At 59.9% G+C, this 18,137-nt stretch overlaps 1 protein-coding gene across 7 annotated transcripts in view; it reads right to left on the bottom strand.

Annotated features, from left to right (window-relative positions):
- Positions 1 to 18,137, bottom strand: part of Agap3 (ArfGAP with GTPase domain, ankyrin repeat and PH domain 3) — a 48,956-nt gene continuing 30,819 nt past the window's right edge. For 3 of the 7 annotated variants that reach the window (XM_004860379.3, XM_013078030.3, XM_013078031.3), the window contains exons 10-18: positions 13,762 to 13,866; positions 8,933 to 9,101; positions 5,417 to 5,560; positions 3,950 to 4,087; positions 2,202 to 2,356; positions 2,015 to 2,105; positions 1,657 to 1,879; positions 785 to 1,040; positions 1 to 677 (exon numbers count right to left, since the gene is read on the bottom strand). In XM_004860379.3, coding sequence (XP_004860436.1) covers positions 471 to 677; positions 785 to 1,040; positions 1,657 to 1,879; positions 2,015 to 2,105; positions 2,202 to 2,356; positions 3,950 to 4,087; positions 5,417 to 5,560; positions 8,933 to 9,101; positions 13,762 to 13,866 — 1,488 coding nt within the window. In that variant the 3' untranslated portion in view covers positions 1 to 470. The remainder of the gene's footprint in view (positions 678 to 784; positions 1,041 to 1,656; positions 1,880 to 2,014; positions 2,106 to 2,201; positions 2,357 to 3,949; positions 4,088 to 5,416; positions 5,561 to 8,932; positions 9,102 to 13,761; positions 13,867 to 18,137) is intronic. The other 4 variants (XM_013078029.3, XM_087207812.1, XM_021240798.2 and 1 more) reach the window with 2 other exon arrangements.

Here is an 18,137-nt window from a genome sequence, read left to right as displayed (position 1 = left end):
CACACGCAGTCTGCTTTATTGGCTCATCACACACACACCAAGTCTGTACACAAACATAAATATTCCAATATACAGATTTTACACGGGACCCCGACCCCTGCTGGGCCCTGGTCTCTTTCATCCAGCACCCCCATCCTGTGCCCAGCCCTTCCCCACCTCAGGGTGAAGGCTGGCAGGGCTGGCCCGAGGAGGCGGGGGTCTGGAGGAGGGAGAGGTCCTGCCCCCCTCTCCTCCCGGGCGCCTCCAAAATGTCCTGTCCCTTCTCAATGGCACCGAAGTGCTGAGGGCTGAATGCCACCCTCCCTGTCTGCAGTGGCGTGAACTCAGACCTCTGCTTGGCTCCCTCTGACTCTCTCCCTTCTGTGCATGTCCTTGCTTCTCGTCTCTGTGCCTCTGCCTCCCCCAGCACCTGCAGGGAGGTGGGTCCTAGGCCACGGAGTCCTTCGGGCCCTTTGCTCGCTTCCTGGACCTCATAGGAGGCTGGGGCTGCGGTGCAGCTCGGCAGAGGTACTGGGGCCGTTGGCGGGCTCTCTGCTGGGTGTGGGTGCCAGGCCGCAGCCCTCCCCAGGGCAGCCGTGCTGGATCAAGATGTCCGCGCACTCCTGGCTGCCAGCGCGGCGGGCGTAGGCCAGCGGAGTCAGGCCCCGCGCATCCCGGCTCCTCACATCCACGCCGTACTGTGGGAGAGAGCACGTGGGCACGGTTGGCAGGGTGTGGACACAGAGGTGCCAGTCCTGGGAGAGGAGGGAGGAGGCTGGGCGGGGCAGAGGCACCCTCGACTCACCCAGATGAGCAGCTGTGTGAAGACCACATTGGCCATGGCGCTGGACAGGTGCAGGGCCGTCCGCCCATCGCCGTCGCCGTAGGTCTCGTTCACCTCCTCCTTGGACCCGTGGGCCAGCAGCATCACCAGCAGCCGCAGGTCGTCCTCCACCACGGCCCGGAGCAGCTGCTGCCCCAGCGGCACATCCGAGCTGGGCAGTGGGGCCAGGAAGAGCTTCTGCTCGTACTTGGCCCGGATCCAGCGCTCCTTCTCCTCTCTGCAAGCACAGGTGGGTTGAGGTGTGAGCCCAGGAAGCCACGAGGGCCACAACAGGCCAGGGAGGTGCTTGGGAGCAGGAGAACCAGCAGGAGGATGCATGAGAAGGGAGAAGCCCAAGAGACAGCGGGGCATTCAGAGGGGTCTCGGGTAGGATAAAGAGGACGGTGGAAGAGAAAAGCGGGGGCATGGAAAAGGAGAACCCTGGGGACCGTCAGGACGTGGGGGCCACCAGGGCAGGAAGACTCCAGGCAGCCCGAGTGGCGGGTTATCTGGCCGTCTGAACTCCCTCCGATTGGCAGCACCGGGACAAAGCAGGTGGGGGCCTGGGCGGGGGCCACGGCGACCCTATCTTCCACCCATTCTCCCCATCTCACAGTGCAGGCTGGGGCCTCACACGGACCAGTGATAGGGCCCTGCGCATGCGCCTGGCAGTGGCCCCCTGACCTGCTGATAACGGCTCAGAAAAGGCCTGTTGTTGCAAGGCGCCTGAGTGACAGGCACCGGAGGGGGAGGGACACCCTAGAGGCCAACCGCCAAGCAGAGCAACGGACACTTTAACCCTTCTGACACCGTCCCGGCTGTCCCCTCCCTCCTCCCTGGCCCCAGTGGCTCACCTGCAGGCTTCAGGCCCCGGCTTTGCATAGCCATCCACAGCCCCTTCCCAGACACTGTTGGCCAGGGCATTGCCCATGGCTGTCATCACGCCCAGCAGCTCGGGTGGCCAGTCGTCCAGGTCCAGGGAGCGGACCCGGGACAGGTGAGCCCCCAGGTGGCGGTGGATCCCCGAGCACTCGATACACATTAGGGCACCCAGGTTCAGGCTGGCCCAATCGGGATCTAGGTGGAGAGAGGGCGGAGAAGGGGACGAGCAGGCAGCTGGGAGGGGGACAGCCAGGAAGGCCTCCTCCCTGCCCTGCAAGCATGCAAAGCCCTCTCAGGGCCCAGGGCCCAGTGCACCGGCCTGGTACTCACTGGGGGCATCACAGTCGATACAGAAGCTGTTGCCGCGCACGGTTCGGACAGCCTGCACGGCCAGAGCTGCATTCTGATTCCCCAAGCGGGCCTGCCATACAGCAGGGACAAAGGCTGTGGTCAGTCACAGGCCCCTCTGGCTGCCCCCAGTTAGTGCCTCAGGCAGGCCTGGCCACCCTGTGCCAACCTTGTCTTTGGCGCTACGGCAGCCCTGCAGGCTGGCGAGGATCTGGGCCTGCACGCTCTGCACCCACAGTTCCCGCTCCTCCGCCGTCGAGGCCTCGAAGTGCCACGTCTGCCCGGTGAGGGACACCACCACGAACTCGAAGGACTCCTCTGCCTCTGGGGGGGGAATGACGCCATCAGGGCTGGGGGTGGGCACGCTCATCTGGGAGCACACAGCTCCCTCCCAAGTGTGCCCACCTGGGCCCCAGGGCCATGCTGTCCCGGACAACTGGGCAGCGGGGAGGCAGTGACTAGCATAAGCCCTTGAGCCTCCATTCCTAACCACCTGTGGAGCCTGGGCCAAGTGGGGAGTATGAGGTCTTGGCGTCCCTGGCACTGTCAGGCAGGGTCCGGACCCCAGCGAGGGGGTTTCCAGGAGAAGGAAGAGCAGTGGGTCTGGCAAAGGATGCGTCAGGGCGCTGGAAGGGGGCTGGGAGGGGAGGCGGGTGTGGGCACCATCCGAACATGTCAGCTGCAGCCGCCTCATTTTGCAGCTCATTAAACCCAATATTCCTGACGGCGTCAGCGTGGGGCTCCTGGGAGCCGGGCCCCTCCTCCACTGCCCTGGCATAGCAGGCAGGAAGGGCAAGTGGGTGGGGGTGAGAAGGAGACGTTTGCTTCAGGAACCGGGGCCTGCAAGCCAATAGGGACCTGCAGACATCTGTAGTGACAAAGCTGTTCCAAGCTCTGCTCCCTCAGGCCCCAAAGACAGTGACACAAATCGTAGCCCCAGTGACCCTGTCCCAGGGGTGGACCACCTCTAAAAGGCAACTAGAAAGGTACCCAGGCACCTTCGTGGGAGCCTGGGTGTGCATCGTATTCTACCGGGCCACCTCTGCTTGTAAATCCTCACTGTGCCTCTGCCTGCAGCTTCTCACCTCTGCAACAGTAACAGCCCTGGAAGTCCTCCTGTGCTGGGCTCCTGCCCTCAGGATCCTTAACAGAACTTGCATGCACAAAGCTGGCACCACTGCCCTCCCCAGGTGCCAGGCTCACACTCACCCTGCTTCACCCCAGCCTCCGAACCACACATGCCCCTCCATCATTCGTGGGCCCTGGCTCCCTGGACCACAGTGATGCCTATGCCAGGATGCCTAGGCATCAGTGTGTCACAGGTTGGCCAGAAAAGCTGTTCTCCACCCGTCTGAGCCACATCGCTGCCCCTACTGTCACAGCAGAAAGGAGAAATGATGAATCTACCACGTTAACCTTATTTGGGAGCCAAGAGACTCCCATCACTAAGAAGAGGGAGGCTCTGGGTAGCACAGGGTCAGGCTATAATTGTTGAGGCTCTGAGGCAGGTCTAAGGGGAACAGTGAAGGGCCTGGAGCGCTTCCGCTCACCAGAGATGGAGTGACTCAGCTGGCCCACGCACGTGTAAAGCACCTATGATGTCCCCAGCACTCACAAACTCCTGGGGTGACACAAGAGACACAGAACACAGGTCCTGCTGGCCAGTCTTGGAGGAGCTATGGCAGCAACCCACCGTGCCCGACTAAGAAGGACAGACGCAAGCTCACAGCTGAACAGAAAGGAAGCAGAACTTTTCTGAGATACTGGGTCTGAATTACAGAAGGAGGTTTGTGTCATGGAGTTCGTTTTATGAAATGATTCCTAGAAGTGTTTCATCCACCTATCAGAAACAAGGGTGCTGTGCCCAGGTCCCGCTGCCCACCTCCTGTGCCCGCTTGCCCTCTGGGTCCCCCTAACCTTCGGCAGCACTGCTGGGGCCGTCTGGTCGGGGGTTCCCGGCGCTCTTTTTCCAACGGTGCTTCTTCCGGTTGGAGTGGGGAGATGGGGGAGGTTCCAGCTTGGGGCTGGAACTGAGCACGTCAGCCGTGCCACCCGCTGGGGAGGGGAGAGGCGGAGAGGTGTGGGAAGAGGGGAGGCGAGGCGGGCGCAGGGCACGGAGAGGGCCAGGCCTGCTCACTGTGGCTGGGCTGCCCTGGAGGGGCCGGCGTCCTGGCCTCCCAGTCCCAAGCTCCCTGTGTCTTGGAGGAGGAAAGAGCGGAGGGAGAGGAGGGAGAGGGAGTGGGGAACGGGTCCCTCGCAGCTTGGAGGGGTGGAAGGAGGCCCAGGCAGCTCACGGGGAGCCGAAGCCCCAGCAGCTCCGCACCAAATTTATCCTCAATCACACTCCCCGCTCCTCACAATTAATAGCAGAATTAGAAACAATCAGGGAGCTGCCTAATTACTGTCAATTAGAGCACGCTAATCAAGCTCCGGCTCCCACACCCCGCCCTGTGCTCACCACTAAATGTCAAACTTCATTAGAGGCAGACACGCTCCCTCCCTCCCTGCCTTCCTCCTTCCAGACTCAACAGAGGGGCTCAAGGAGGCCAGGGCAGGCTGGGCACCCCACAGAAGGACTCCTGGCTCTGTGCTTTGTGCCCCCAGGGTGGGACTGGACTTGGACTGGGTGGGACAGATATACTGGCAGTGCTGTGAGGGGCTCCTGGGCTTGGCCTGGACCTCCATGCACCCCTGGGAGGGAGCTGGGGCCACGGTAGGGGGCAGGTCTGTCTGTACCACTGCCCATTTCCTGTTTACCAGGGTCAGGGGACACCAAGGGTCACCTCCCAGTCTCTGCACCTTCGCTTGCCACTAGGGGATGAGACAGGAGAGGGGAGCTGGCCCCAGTTCCTTTTCAGCCTTCAGAACTGCCGCAGGATCAGTGGCCAAAGGTCAGGACGGGGGGTGAGGGAGGTTGAGTGGAAGAGAGAAATGCCAGGGAGGAGATGGGGGGAAGACGAAGAGCCCAGAAAAGCAAGCAGAGGGATGGACGGAAGGGAGGAAGGGAGGCGGCCTCTGACCGTCCTCCTTGGCAGGGCAGGCTTCTCTGCAGAAGCAGCGCACGGGAAAGGGCCTTTCCGGGACCCCTCTCCAAGGCAGGCTACGGCTAGGGCTGCTTTGCAGCATCGCCCCCAGCCTCCGACCTCCCCGCTCAGCCGCATCCCCGTTCCCTGCCGAGAGGCTGATGAGCTGACGGCGCAGGGGGCTGATGGGGATGCAGAGCGCCACCGCCACCGGTGCTGCCTGGGGACCAGGGAGGAGGAACCGCAGAAGGCGGGCCTCCAGCAAAGGCCTGCGAGAAGGGGGACGAGAAGGGAAATGGCCAGAAGCCGGCTTGGTGGCCGAGGGCAGGACAGAGGCAGTGGTGGGAGAGCGCCCACTCACCGGGGTGCTGCATGCTCCACTGGTCGGCGCTGGAGACGGAGCAAGAGCGCTGGTGCAGCCCCTCAGGGCGTGGGCCTGCCCAGGCCGAGCTGCTGAGGGTGCGCTCGGAGTGCAGGGAAGCGCTGCTGGCCGAGTGGGGGGCACCTGGCGGGGTGGTGGGGGGAGGGTCAGACCCAGGAGGAGAGTCCACTGGGGGGCTGTCCAGAAATATGGCCTGTGTGGGCGTGGGGAGGCTGAGGCAGAAGGACCCCCCTCAACACTGTCCTGAGATCAGGGCTGCTCCAGAAGGGTCATGTCTGGACATAAGCAGAACGTGGGGTTCACCCAGTGGGGACCAGGTTTCCTGGGGAGCCAGAGGCCTTGCACCCTTCCAGGCCTCCAGAAGCAGCCCTGCCTAGACCTTCCTACCCTCCTCTCCCTCCCTACACAGAGGGCCATAGGCCTGTCCCTGCCCTGATATCAGGAGCTGGCTGGGGTGTGGGCCACTGCAAGATTTCCCGGGTGCTCCTGGCATGGCCAAGTGCTAGGACCTAGGGCCTGAACGCCTCTGTTCCTGGCTGAGGCCAGGCAGCCTACATTCCGGTCCACATGTGTCATTCGGTCTGCCTCAGCTTTGCTGCCATTCTGACGAGAAATAAGTGTATCAAATTCAAGTAATTATGTCTAATTAGTATTAGTAATTATCCTGTTGGGCTGGAGAAAATTAATCTTTCGTTTCCCATCAGGGAAGGATGGCGGAGGCAAGGGGAACCAAAGGCTGCTCTAGGAGTGCCAGGGCTGGGCAGGACTGGCCAGCACCAGAGCAGGCAGGACAGGACGTCCCCCAGCCTCAGTCCCTGTCCCGTGCTGACCGTCCCCACTGCAGCAATCCTGTCACAGCATGAGCCTCACAGGCCTGTGACAATTAAAGGGCTGAGTGGTACACTGTGAGCCCAGGCTTCCCTTTCTTCCTCGGTACCCCCAAGATCAAGGGTGGCAACGGAAGCCAGGAGGAAGTGGCCACAAGGGTCTAGGAACAGGTGGTCCAAGCCCAAGTTCAAGCTGTCTAAAAGACGCCAAGGCGCTGGCCAGGTACAGTCTTAGCAGGAAGGCAGCGAAGGCCTGGCCAAGCCTGGGAAAGGTACAAGGTGAGGCCCCAGCACCCACCAGCCCAGAGCGAGTCCTGGAAGCCTGTGGACAGGCTGCTGAGCCAAAGCAGCTGGATGGGGACAGCAGGACAGATGCCCCAATGATCCAGGGAAAACACCATGCTTAAGAGCAGAGGCAAGTTTTACAGTTCTCCCGCATTTTTCCAAACAGGACTAGACACACTGCAGGTGCGTGGGAATCCAAGTGTGGTGCCAAGACGATGGACTGTCTCCAGACTCCAGCGCCACAGAGCCCTGCCCGGCCCTTCCTCGGGGCTGCAGGGTCCCCCAGGCCGAGCCCCTCTCTCCTCCTCTTGACACCTTCCAGGGCCCCTACTTCTCTCCATGCTCTTTTGCTTGCATCCCCTCCCAGTTCCCATTGGTACCCCCGGCCCCACCCTGGGCCCCAACCAAAAACATCACAGGCACAACTTCCTTCCCAAGCCCCCCATCCCAGAACCCTGAGGGAGGGAAAGTGCTTTCCCTTTTCTTTGTTAATTCTCCCCTCATTACGCCTGCAATCCCACAATCAGTGTGCACTGTAATTGTCGAATTTGATGCTAATGATTAATGAATTAAACATGGAGCCATCAATTAGTCCTCCGAGGATAATTCTGCATAAAGCAGCGGATAATGTAATTACAGTAACAAAGATAATGAGATGTTAACATCGCCCGGTGAGCGAGAGACATGTGTGAGTGTGCATGAGGGTCGGTGTCAGTGCGTAGCAGCGGGAGCCAGGCTTGGGAAGCACTGGCCGTGGGCTCCTGTGTGGGTGCCAGGCTTGAGGCAGCCAGCGTGCCCACCACCACCCCAGGTTGGCTGCCCGGGTGAAGGACATCGGGGTCCAGGGATGGGACGGAACAGAGCCATCTTGCTTCCCACCCTCTTTGGGGAAACAGCCCAAGTCTTCTCTTGCTACCAGCAATCAAGGAAAGGAGGCCCCCTTCCAGAGTCCACTCCTCGCTCCCCCTCTCTGCTATCGGTATGAAACTCCGTGCCCACCAGCCGGGCTCTGGAGACTCCCTGTGGCTCAGCACCAGGACTGCAGCCCCCAGGCTCCGGGTGCAATACCCTGGTGGCTGCACCATCTTCTCCCAGCTTCCTTCCTCCCACTTCCTTCCCACCAGGCTCTCCCTCTGCAAGGGCCAAGGCTTCCTTGTCTCAAGCGCAGTGTGCTTAGAGGAAGGACCAGAGCTTCTCACATCTGAAATGCCTGGGTTCCAACCCCAGCTCCCCCACGTCTTGTGGGGTTTTACAGACAGGTTACTGAGCCTCTGGGAGCCTTTGTTTTTCACGAAAACAGGCACAAGAACCTTGACTTCACAGTGCTGACGTGGTCCTGGGGCCTCATGTGGAGATGAGTACTACCCTGGCACAGCTTGGGTCCTGCCTGGCCTCTGCACATGGCCACCTAAGAGTGGGCCGATCACACCAAGGAGCCGCCCCTCAATCAAGAGCTATACTTGGGGGCTGGCACCTCCCCTGCCTCCTCGCTGGGCTTTCGCAGTGCCAGACCCACCAGCGCTTCCTGTGGGCATACCACTGTTGGGGGTCCATCCTGCCCACTTCAGGAGGCTTAATATTCCCAGCCTCTGTTCACTCTGTCCCCCCGCCCTAGTACCCTCCTGTCACTGTAACAAGCAGAACACCCCAGCGTCTCCACATGCCCCTAAGGAAGGTGGCACGTTCAAGCTGAGAACCTCTACTGCTAGAAGCTGACCTCTCGGGGAGGGCGTGGGGCAGCACCAGCAGGGCAGGCAGTGTCCCGAGGAGCAGTTTCTGGGCCCAAGGAAAATGAGATTCCATGGTCAAGGACAATATGGGGGACACTGAGGTCTGGGGAAGAAGGGGCCATGGGACAGGCTGTGGGAAGGACGGAGCCAGAAGGGCAGGGGCCTAGGAGCAGAAGCCTGGGGAGGAAGAGGGAGCCCAGGGCTGGGACCTTTCACTGAGCCCACATGGTCACACCAACAGCAAGGACACAGCAGGCATGGGGGTACCTGCCACAACCACAGTCCCCCAGCCCCTGACAACCACTCCGGCAGCTGGACACTCAGCAGCACCTCCTGCCCTCTCTAACTTGGTCTCTGTGAGGGGACTGCGGCTCTCACTGTACACCTACGGATGTTGCCCGGGTAGCCCCCAAAGCTCTGTCCCTTCCCTGCCCTACACAGCAAGCTGAGACAATGGCCTTCCTCAGCTCTGATGCAGAAGTGGCCCTCAGACTGCTGGCCCCACTCCCCAGACCTGCGCTCCCTGCCCCACCCAACAGCCAAGGTGACCTCACGCAGCTGCACTTGGCCCCTGCCTGAGGCTGAAGTTACCCTGGAGCAGCGCTGGCTGTTGGCAGCCCGGATGCCCCCACCACCATCATTCCCCACCTCACCTGGGCCCCCACCCAGTTGCGTGTTGCTCCGCTCCAAGGGCAGCCCGTTGGCTCTTGGGCTGGTGCCTGGGGCTGTGGCCGGTGTGGCTCGGGGTAGACGCTTCCCTGGTACCTTCACTGTCGTCCGCAGCAGATCGATCTCCTTGCCATGGATGTTCTGCATGTAATCCTGAAGGCCATATGGATAAGACAGACACAGACGCGTTAGGACAGGCAACCCCGGCTCCTCCGTGCCTCCCTGTGGTGCTACCTGGGGTGTGTGTGGGTGAGTGGGGCAGAGCTTCAAGCTCCGCAGCCCCCAGAAGTCACTAGGTCTGGACCACACCCAGATCTCCATGTTGCCCAAGGGAGCTCCAGGGGACGTGGCAGGAATCCAGGAGATGGAAGGACCTGAGGCTTGGGATCCACAGGAGGCCAGGCACTGGATGGAGATGGGGTTTAGGGAGAGAGCCCCCATGTGGCTGAGGAGGAAACTGCCAAACTCAGACACCCATGTTGCCTCATCAGCTCCCACCCCAACCTGGACACCGGGAGCATTTAACGCCAGCTAGTCTCCAGCCTTTACATGGGACCTGGTCACACGTATCTGCTGAACAGTTTAAAAGGTAGCCTTTAATTCTTTTGGCTGGACTTAGGAGTACAGTGACAGGTCCATGCTTCACATACACCCAGCTTCTCTATCTGGGGATCGGGGTGTCAGCTCACCACCAGCCCATCGTATCCTGGGTTTACTGCACCACAGCGGTGTATTTTATACGTGTTAGTCTCTTATACCACCCTACAGGATCTTCCCAACAACCTCAGGGAGATTTTTTTTTTTCCCGGTACCAGGGATCAAACTAAGGACCTTGCTCTTGCCAGGCAGGCACGGTGCCACTGAGCTACTTCTCCAGTCTGTTTTATTTTTGTTTTTTAACAGTACTGGGAATTGATCCCATCGAGCATGGAGCTACATCCTCAGCACTTTCAGTTATTTTTTTATTTTGAGACAGAGTCATGCTAAGTTGCCCAGACTGGCCACAAACTTTCAAATCCTCCTGCCTCTGCCTCCTAAAGTACTGGGATTACAGGCATGCACCATGCTCTCACCCTTTGAGCTCCACAGAAATGGGAGCTGCTTCCAGGAGCTGTCCCAGGAGGGGCCCCCACTCCCGGACGCAGCTCTAGGACTGTACCCTCCGGCCGCCAGCCCACCCCTGGGAGGATGGGGGGGGGGGCTTGGGCACACTCGTTCAGACCCACAAACACCACTCTGAGAAACAAGGAGCGGGGTCTCCCACCCAAGGCAGGGCCCTTGGCCAGGGCTTGGCCCACCAGCTGCTGGGCACTGCCAGGGCTCTTGCCCTGACTCTGGACCTCACCAAGGTGGCTGGGCAGCAACACAACCAGAGGTCCCTTGTCACTCTCCAACAGCCCATCTGATCTTTCTCCAGCCAGCTGAGCATCACCCTGCTGGTCCTACTACCCTGTGGTGCAGCTTTCAGCCCAGTGACCACAATGTGGCTTTACAGCCTTACCTCACACCCCCACTCCCCACTTTCACCCCAAAGGCTTGGCTTCTTCACATTCCTGTCCCTCATCCCCATGTACACTGAGCCTCAGTCTCCGTACATACTGATCTCTGATCCCCACTCCTCATCCCATCCCTGCACACAATTACATCTTGGATCAGCTGCTCCCGACAACTGTCAACAGCTGGCAGGGCCAAAGGCCCAGATGCGGTCCCTCTCCTGGAGGAAGAGTCTGGGCCGCTCCAGTTCACAAGGAGGTCACGATGGCGGCAACAGTTTTCAGGCCCCACTCGAGCCCTGGGATGCCCAGGCTAGCCAGTGGCAGAAGCTGACCCTATGCCAAGAACAAGAGCCACACAAAGGGACTCTGTGCTGTAGGCAAAGGCCCACCCAGTTCCAGCACCAGACCGCAGTGCAGGCTGCTGTGCACCACTCAGGCCGAAGTGCAGCTCTCAAAGCTGTGTGCTGGAGCCCAGGCCTGTAGGACAGCTCAGTGACAGAGCCGGAGGAGCAGCAGCAGGGATGGGGACCTCAGGCGAGGAGCAACAGCGTTTCCCTCCGTCAGCAGAATGGGGAGCGCGGCGGCAGTGGCAGCGGCTGCTCAGGAGAGCGGTCACCACGGCTGCCTTTATTACCCACCATCAAACGGCAATTTCTTCCCCAGCCTCCTCGCTAATTACCCAGCCAGCGTTCTCATCTCGTTTTATTACTGGAATTAACAACGAGTTCAGAGCGTGGAAAGCTATTAAGATGTGTGATTAAGCCACATTCAATTAGTTTCTACAAACAATTTAATTGATGTTGCAGATAGAATTAACAGAAGGTGATTGTGTGAATGGCTCCGCGCGGGCTGCAAAATGGGGGAGGCTGTGGCGGGCTCTCTTGGGCCAGGCAAGATCCGGGTGCAAAGCGTGAGGGCTGCCCACTAGCTCAGACTCTGTGGGCTCAGCCCGGCCCACATCATCAGGATCTGGGGGAGACCCGGCCCCCGAGTGCTGGCCAGGTTCCCACCCGAGCCTCCGGCTCACCGGAAGCCCTGAGTATGTGGGGTTGGAAGGCTTTGGGAAGGCTGCTGCTTCTAGGTATGGAGGCTGCCCTGCCACTGCTGCCTATGAAAAGTTGCTGCAGTTGGAAAAGGCAGTTGAGGGGAGATGAAGGAGGAAAAGGCCAGCAGGTGAGGTGCGAAGCCAAAGAGGGAAAGCAGAGGCTGCCCTAAGAAGCAAGCCTAGAACTGAGCAGAGCCCAAGTGTGGCTGCCTGGTGCAGCCCTGGTTCTGCCCTTGCTTGTGCCAATGTCAGCACCTCGGCTTCACACTGGAAGAGAAGGGATGAGGTGGGAACATCTCTGGGGCAGGGGAGGCCTCCAAAGTGCCCGTGCCTCCTCGGGAAGAACTGCTATGGGCAGGTGGGGCACTGCTGCTCAGAGGAGCCAGCCATGCAGCTCTCTTCTTGGAGACCACGGGGGGCCAGCTGGCCAGGACACAGGGCGCTGGGCCATCATCAGGCCTCTGTATCAGAGCTCACTCTGCAGGGAGATGAGGGTGGGCCTGCAAGCCCCCCACCAGGTCCTGTCACAGGCCCCCAAAGCGCCCAGTGCGACAAGTGCCACGGGAGGGATGCCTGTGGACCCACTCGGCCTGGCTCAGCAGCCCCAAACGGAGGAGCTCTTGGCAAGTGCAAGAAGACCCAGGCCATGCTGAGAGTCAGTTTCAGGTCCCAGCATCAGCTTGGCCACTGGCAGGGTCACTGACAAGCCACAAACCTCCCAAACCTCCACTCTCCCACCAGATGGTGTGGCTTCCTGTTCCAAACAGAACCCGTGCAAACACCATGACTTGTGCACCTCACAGATGCCCCTAGAGCCAGGCCCGACACTCCCGCTGGATAGAAGCTAGGACAGCACTGTGGGCAAGGCAAGGGCTCTGGGCCTCAGCATGACCTGGGACCTCCTGCCTGTGACAGCACGACCCTCTCTCTGAGAACACTGGGGACCTACAGTCTCCAGGGCCAGCCCCCCAGGCCTCCCCTAGGTGTGTGGCTGCCACAAGGCAGGCGGTGAATCCCGGTGCCTGCGGAGGGCCTTCTGACTGCCTCAGACACTCTTGGCTCTGTTGTCAGCACTATCCTTGCCACCGCGTGGTCTTCCTTTTCTTTCTTTTCGTTTTTCTTTTTCGGAGGCAGGGTTTCTCTATGTAGAACAAGCTGGGCTCAAGCTCATAGTAATCCTCCTGCCTCAGCCTCCCAAGTGCTGAGATTACAGGTATGTGCTACCATGCCTGGCTCTCTTGGTGTCTCTCAGGGACTTGGGAGAAGGACCAGGACTGTGTGAGGAAGAATAGATGTGGTCCCCTCTCACCTCCCCAGGTACAACTGCCTCCTGTCATCCTGGTCCAGGTCCTACTCTGGAGAGTGAAGCTATTAGGAGGAATGACCTCGTCCCCTAGGCTAAGCAGAAAGGTCAGTGCCCCAAGGAATTGGATGAGGAGACTGGCAGGGGGTGGCAGGCTGGGCTTGGGTGGATAAGGCCACCCCAAGGCCAGCTCTCCCCACACAGGTCACCTCTGTGTGCTCAGGGCCACCTGGATGGTGCTCTCCAGACCCAGTCATAGCGGGGACATGTGGCCCCAGCTCCGGCTGGGCCCCCTGACACCCCGTGGGGATTCTTGGGTGGCCAGGGTCCCTCGGAGGGTCTGCCTCTGGGCGGGGCTGGGCTGGCTCACGTGCTGTGCTTGAGGGCCTTCACGGGAGAACTCATTAGCCCCGCAGTGGGGTGGTGACAGAGATGGATTCTGGTGACAGCTGTGTGCTGGAGCCACGCAGTGCAGGGAAGGGAGGAGGGAAGGGTAGGGGAGCTGCCACAGGGGCTACATAACGGTCCCTGCCACAGCCACACCCCCGAAGAGGGGCACAGGCCGAGTGCACCGCAGACCCCTCTGCCCACCGACAATGCCCCCGCTCTCCTCCTCCCTCAAGAACCTGCCCAAAGCCCTGGGCCATGGTCAACAGCCTGGCTCCTGTGGCCACCTTGTTTGCCACTGGCATGGCTCAGCCCTGGGACATGGGCACCCAGGCTGCAGGGTGAGTCTTGCCTTTCAAACCACTGCCATGGCTGCCCAAGGAGGGCAGGGGCTGGCTGAGGGGCAGCCGTGGTGGGCATCGTCTTCTGGAGGCCCTGCAAGACCTGTGTCTTTGGCCCTTCCTGAGCCACCATAGTATAGTGCTTGCTCCAGGGAAAACCCATCTGAGACCACCCCAGGGTGCTCACTGTGACCCCCACCCAGCCCCAGCCCCTGCCCCCGGCTTAGTTCCCTGGACTCACATGCAGGCTGGGGTGGTAGGTGAGCAGCCCGTTGTCACACAGCGTCACGTACTTCTTTTTCCACTCCTTGTTCAGAGACTTGCCGCTCCGCTTCAGCAAGATCCCCTGGGAACAGAGATTCCATCAGAGACCAGGAACAGCCCGCAGTGTCACTGGGGAAACCTGCCATCCCTGACCACCCACCATGGAGCAGCCACTGTCCTGGGCGAGGGCATCTCTTCTACCTTGCAGGCAAAGCCACATGAACAACAGGTGCAAGGACTGAATGTCCCCAGCCTGCTGCTCCCACCTGGGCTCCAGGAGGGGCAGGATGGGGCAGCAGAGGTTTCTGCAGGGCCTGGCATTCCACTCCTGTGGCATTGTCCCTGAACTGTCTCAAGAATGCCTTAGATCCTCAGGCTAGGGACAGGAAGCCCCAGTCTGTCATCCTGGCCACCAAACTTCCTGTGGAAGCCAGGAAGTCACTCTTTAAACATAGAGGTTCGCCAATAAGAGGACAAGCACAAGCCAGCTGGTGGCTGGGCCAATGGCCCTCAAGACTGTGTGGCTGTCAGATGGTAAAGGCAGGTGAACTCCAGGGAGATCCAACCACCCTGGCTCCATGACACCTGGAAGAAACCTGCTCCTCCAGGAGCCAAAAGATGCCCTCATATCTCTGTGAGACCACAGAGAGCACAGGAAAATGGCTGGGGACAGGAGCACGTTGGAGGCACACCAGGTGGCCCCAACTCAGGAAGGGTGGGAAGAGGCAGCATTTCTGGGAGATTTGGAAGTGGAAACTCCACAGGGAAGAAGGACACAGTTAGGTCCACAGACCAGGGACAAGGGGGACAGGTCAGGAAGAACATCGCTGGGACAGCTGAGAAGGGTGACACTGTCCACACATAGAAGCGTAGAAGCGGAGCCTGGGAGCCCCGAACGGTTCTCCTTTAGGAACGGGGTAGAGTGGAGAGGTGGAGAAGTGAAGGAGAAAGCACCCGTGATAAACAGACACAGGTAATACACACCCGTGAACTGGCCTGCACCTTCCCTCTAAATTCTTCAGAATAAGGCTCAGCCCTTGATGTATGAAATTAGTAAAAGGCCAATTAAAGATTTCTGACTGGCTTGGTGGGCGTGGTGGCGCATGCCTGTAATCGTAGCACTCCAGAGGTTGAAGCAGGCGGGTGGCCTGGGGTTTGAGGCCAGCCTGAATTATACAGGGAGACCCTGTCTCAAAAAAGAAAAACAAAAGATTTCCGACTGATTTCTCCTTCCTGGCTAGGGGTCGTGCCAGGGGGAAGGAAGCGCCCTCAACCCCAGTGGCTTGAGCAGCTTTACTTCCTGGCTCCTGCTTTTCTACAGATGCTTCCTGTCCATCCTTGCTAGCCATCTCCTTCCTTCACCTCTTCTCCTGCCACCCAAGAAGACAAAGCCAATGTAGGAGACACAGCCATGTGCTTGGCCTGTGAAGACCCATCCTGCTCTTGTCCCCCATCAGCATGGACACCCTATCTTCCAAAGGGCTCCTGAACACCAGAGGGGTTGCTGGGACGGTCACCAGACCACCTGGTGGGTGGGACACAACCAGGCCTTGTCTCGTGGTCTGTGCCGGAGCCACAATCATCTGGGGCCTCTGGGTATGGTGTCCCCATCAGAGGGTGCAGCTGAGAGCCACGAAAACAGGAGAGCTGCTCCCTCTCCCAGGGACAAGGACCCTGGGGATAAGCAGCTGTCAGGCTCTGGAGACCCTTGGAGTTATCCCACTCCTTCAGGACACAGGCTCAAAAGCCTGGGTAGAGCTTTCCGGACGCCCGTTCTGAGTGGTACCCTCACTTCCTCCACGGTTCACACAGCCCTGCCCTGGCCTTCACGGGTGGAGACCCAGCTTCCACTCTGGGGAAGGATGCCAGCATTTGATCCCTACTCTCTCTCTATTTTTTTTTTTTTTGAGACAGAGTCTTGCTATGCAGTTCGGGCTGGCCTTGAACTCACTAGTAACTCAGGCTGGCCTCAAACTTGCAGAGATTCCCCCTGCCTCAGCCTCTGAGTGCTGGGATTACAGGCACGTGCGACCATGCCTTGCTCTGCTTCCCTCTCTGCCACCAGCTGGTCCAGAACATACAACAAACCAGTCTGGCTCTGTGCCTGTTTCCTCCAACCAACAGGGGGCATGGACTCGGGGTCTCCAGGACTTTGCCAGCACAGACCTACCCAGGCCCTCCTCCTCCTCCTCCTCCTCCCCGTCCTCCTCCTCCTCCTCTCCCAGAGAAGGGGTCAGGGATGCTGGGGAGAAGGGAAGCCCTTTCCACCCGGAACTCTCCCCTTTCTTCACTTGGGGGCCCCTGGGCAGAAGAAGGTGAGTAGAGGACAGACAGCGCTAATGACACTCGTTAGCCCAGGGTGTGGGTAAGAGAGAAAGCGGCTGGCTGTGCTGCACCAGCGCCCACGCCCCTTGGCCACCTCTCACCTGCCCAGCCGCCCAGCCGCCCCCACCCCTCCAGCCTCGCCTTCCAGGGGTGGAGGAACCACAGGGTTCTGCTCCCTCCCTGGCTGGACGGCTGTGCACGGCAGAGCAGGAAGCAATCTGGGGCGGAATGGGAGCAGTGTGGAGGCGACAGCCCCCAGAGGACCCGTTCCCGCCGCTGCCTCCCTCCCAGCTCCGCCAGCCGACTTAATTGCGGAGTCCGGATTGATTGGGAATGCAAATGGCAACTGAAATGCAATCTCCACTCCCAGCAGGAGCTGGGGGGAGGGGAAAGAACAGAAATGGGGAGACCAGGACAGGGTGGGGGGGCCGGGAAAGGGGATGGCCAGGCGGGGTGGGACCAGCCATCCGGGCAGAGGTGGGGAGACACCCCAGAATTGGTGGTTTCGGGGCTGGGAGGGAGGAGGGCAGCCTGGCTCCTAAACACAGGGCATCAGTCCGGAGGAGACCAGAGCAGCACATCCCGAAGGGAACAGCAGCAATATGTAGGGCATCTGGGGCACGAAACTGCACAGGGCTCGTGGTGGCAGGACTTCCTGGGGTGTTCCGAGACTCACCCAAAGGACCCAGCTGACCCCAGGCTGCACAGAACCTGGGATGCAAGTTCACAGGGCTCCTCCTTCCCCCTCCTCATGTGGGAACAAACCAGCCATCCCCGGCCTGCTCCCCAAGATCCCCAGACAGTGAGGCACAGGAAGATGAGTAGCTCTCTTATTAAGTGTTTAGGTGCGTGTAAAAACTCCTGGGGGGCATACACTGTCCCTCACCTGTCCCCCACCTCCCCACTCCCTGCAGAGCTCACCAGCCTGCACCTAGGATGCACTCATCACCTGGCAAGAGGGCCCCGTCCCACAGTTCATGCGCAGGGCCAGGATCGGGGGCTCCACCCGTGTGGCCCTGCCAGACACTTCAAGGGAGGATGAGACAGAAAAGGGAGGGCCTGGGTCAAGGCCTGGTTCCCTGCTCTGCCCTCCGGGGCCCTGACTGGCTCCTGGACACCGCTCTGAAGAGACCTTCACAGAGCATCAGAAGGCCCCATGACACATGAGTCCTCATCACACTGGCTGGCCCCGTTCCTAAAAGCTCACATGGCCCACAGGCCCACAAGGACAGCCAAGGACCCCAGGATCCCCTGTGGTCAGGACAGCGCAGTGTGGCCCCCCTGGATGCAACCTCTCCAATTGCCAGGCCAGCTCCAGGAGACAGGCTGAGTCCAAGACTGACTACTGCCCCCGCCTGGTCCTCCAGGTCCCCTTGCCTCCTGTCCAGGCTAGCAGCCCAGGGCTCCTGCTTCCCAACCCTGCCTCCCTGCCCACCACAGGAACACCCAACATGAGCTCTGGGAGAAAAAGAATATCAGGGAGTCATGGGGGCACAGCATCTCAACTAAATATTTCCTTTAAAACACTAACAGAGAGCTGGGCGTGGTAGTGCACACCTGCAATCCCAGCACTCAGGAGGCTGAGGCAGGAGGATCACCAAAAGTTGGAGGCCAGCCTGGGCTACATAGTGAGTTCAAGGCCAAACCTGACCATAAAAAGCCTCTCTCAAAACGGACAAAAAACAGATGCACCTACTGATAAAACTGCACCAATAACCTCAGATGAGACCAGACCTCAGTATTCCTAAGCAGGCTCCTCAGGTACTCTGGCCACAGCTTTTCCCTAGGCCTGAGTCCAGGCTGAACTCCAGAGCCAGCAGGTCTGGGAGCCACCGACTGAGGGCAGCAGGTGGTTCTCTGCTGCCCTCCAGTGGTAATGAGGAGGGACAGGCAGTGCTGCCGCAGCAACCAGCACTGGGTTCCTAACCAGGAACACCTGTCCCTTGGAAAGGATTCAGGCAGGGGAGGGAGGTGCTCTCTGAGCTGCACAGCACGTTCAAGGCTGGCTTCAACTATACAGTGAGCCCT

Source organism: Heterocephalus glaber, unplaced genomic scaffold (assembly GCF_053883595.1).
Source record: "Heterocephalus glaber isolate CG9 unplaced genomic scaffold, H.glaber_assembly_v1.0 deba00000818, whole genome shotgun sequence".
Taxonomy (NCBI): Eukaryota; Metazoa; Chordata; class Mammalia; order Rodentia; family Bathyergidae; genus Heterocephalus; species Heterocephalus glaber.
The sequence above is the reverse complement of the archived record's forward strand: the minus strand, read 5'-3'. Positions and strand labels throughout refer to the sequence as shown.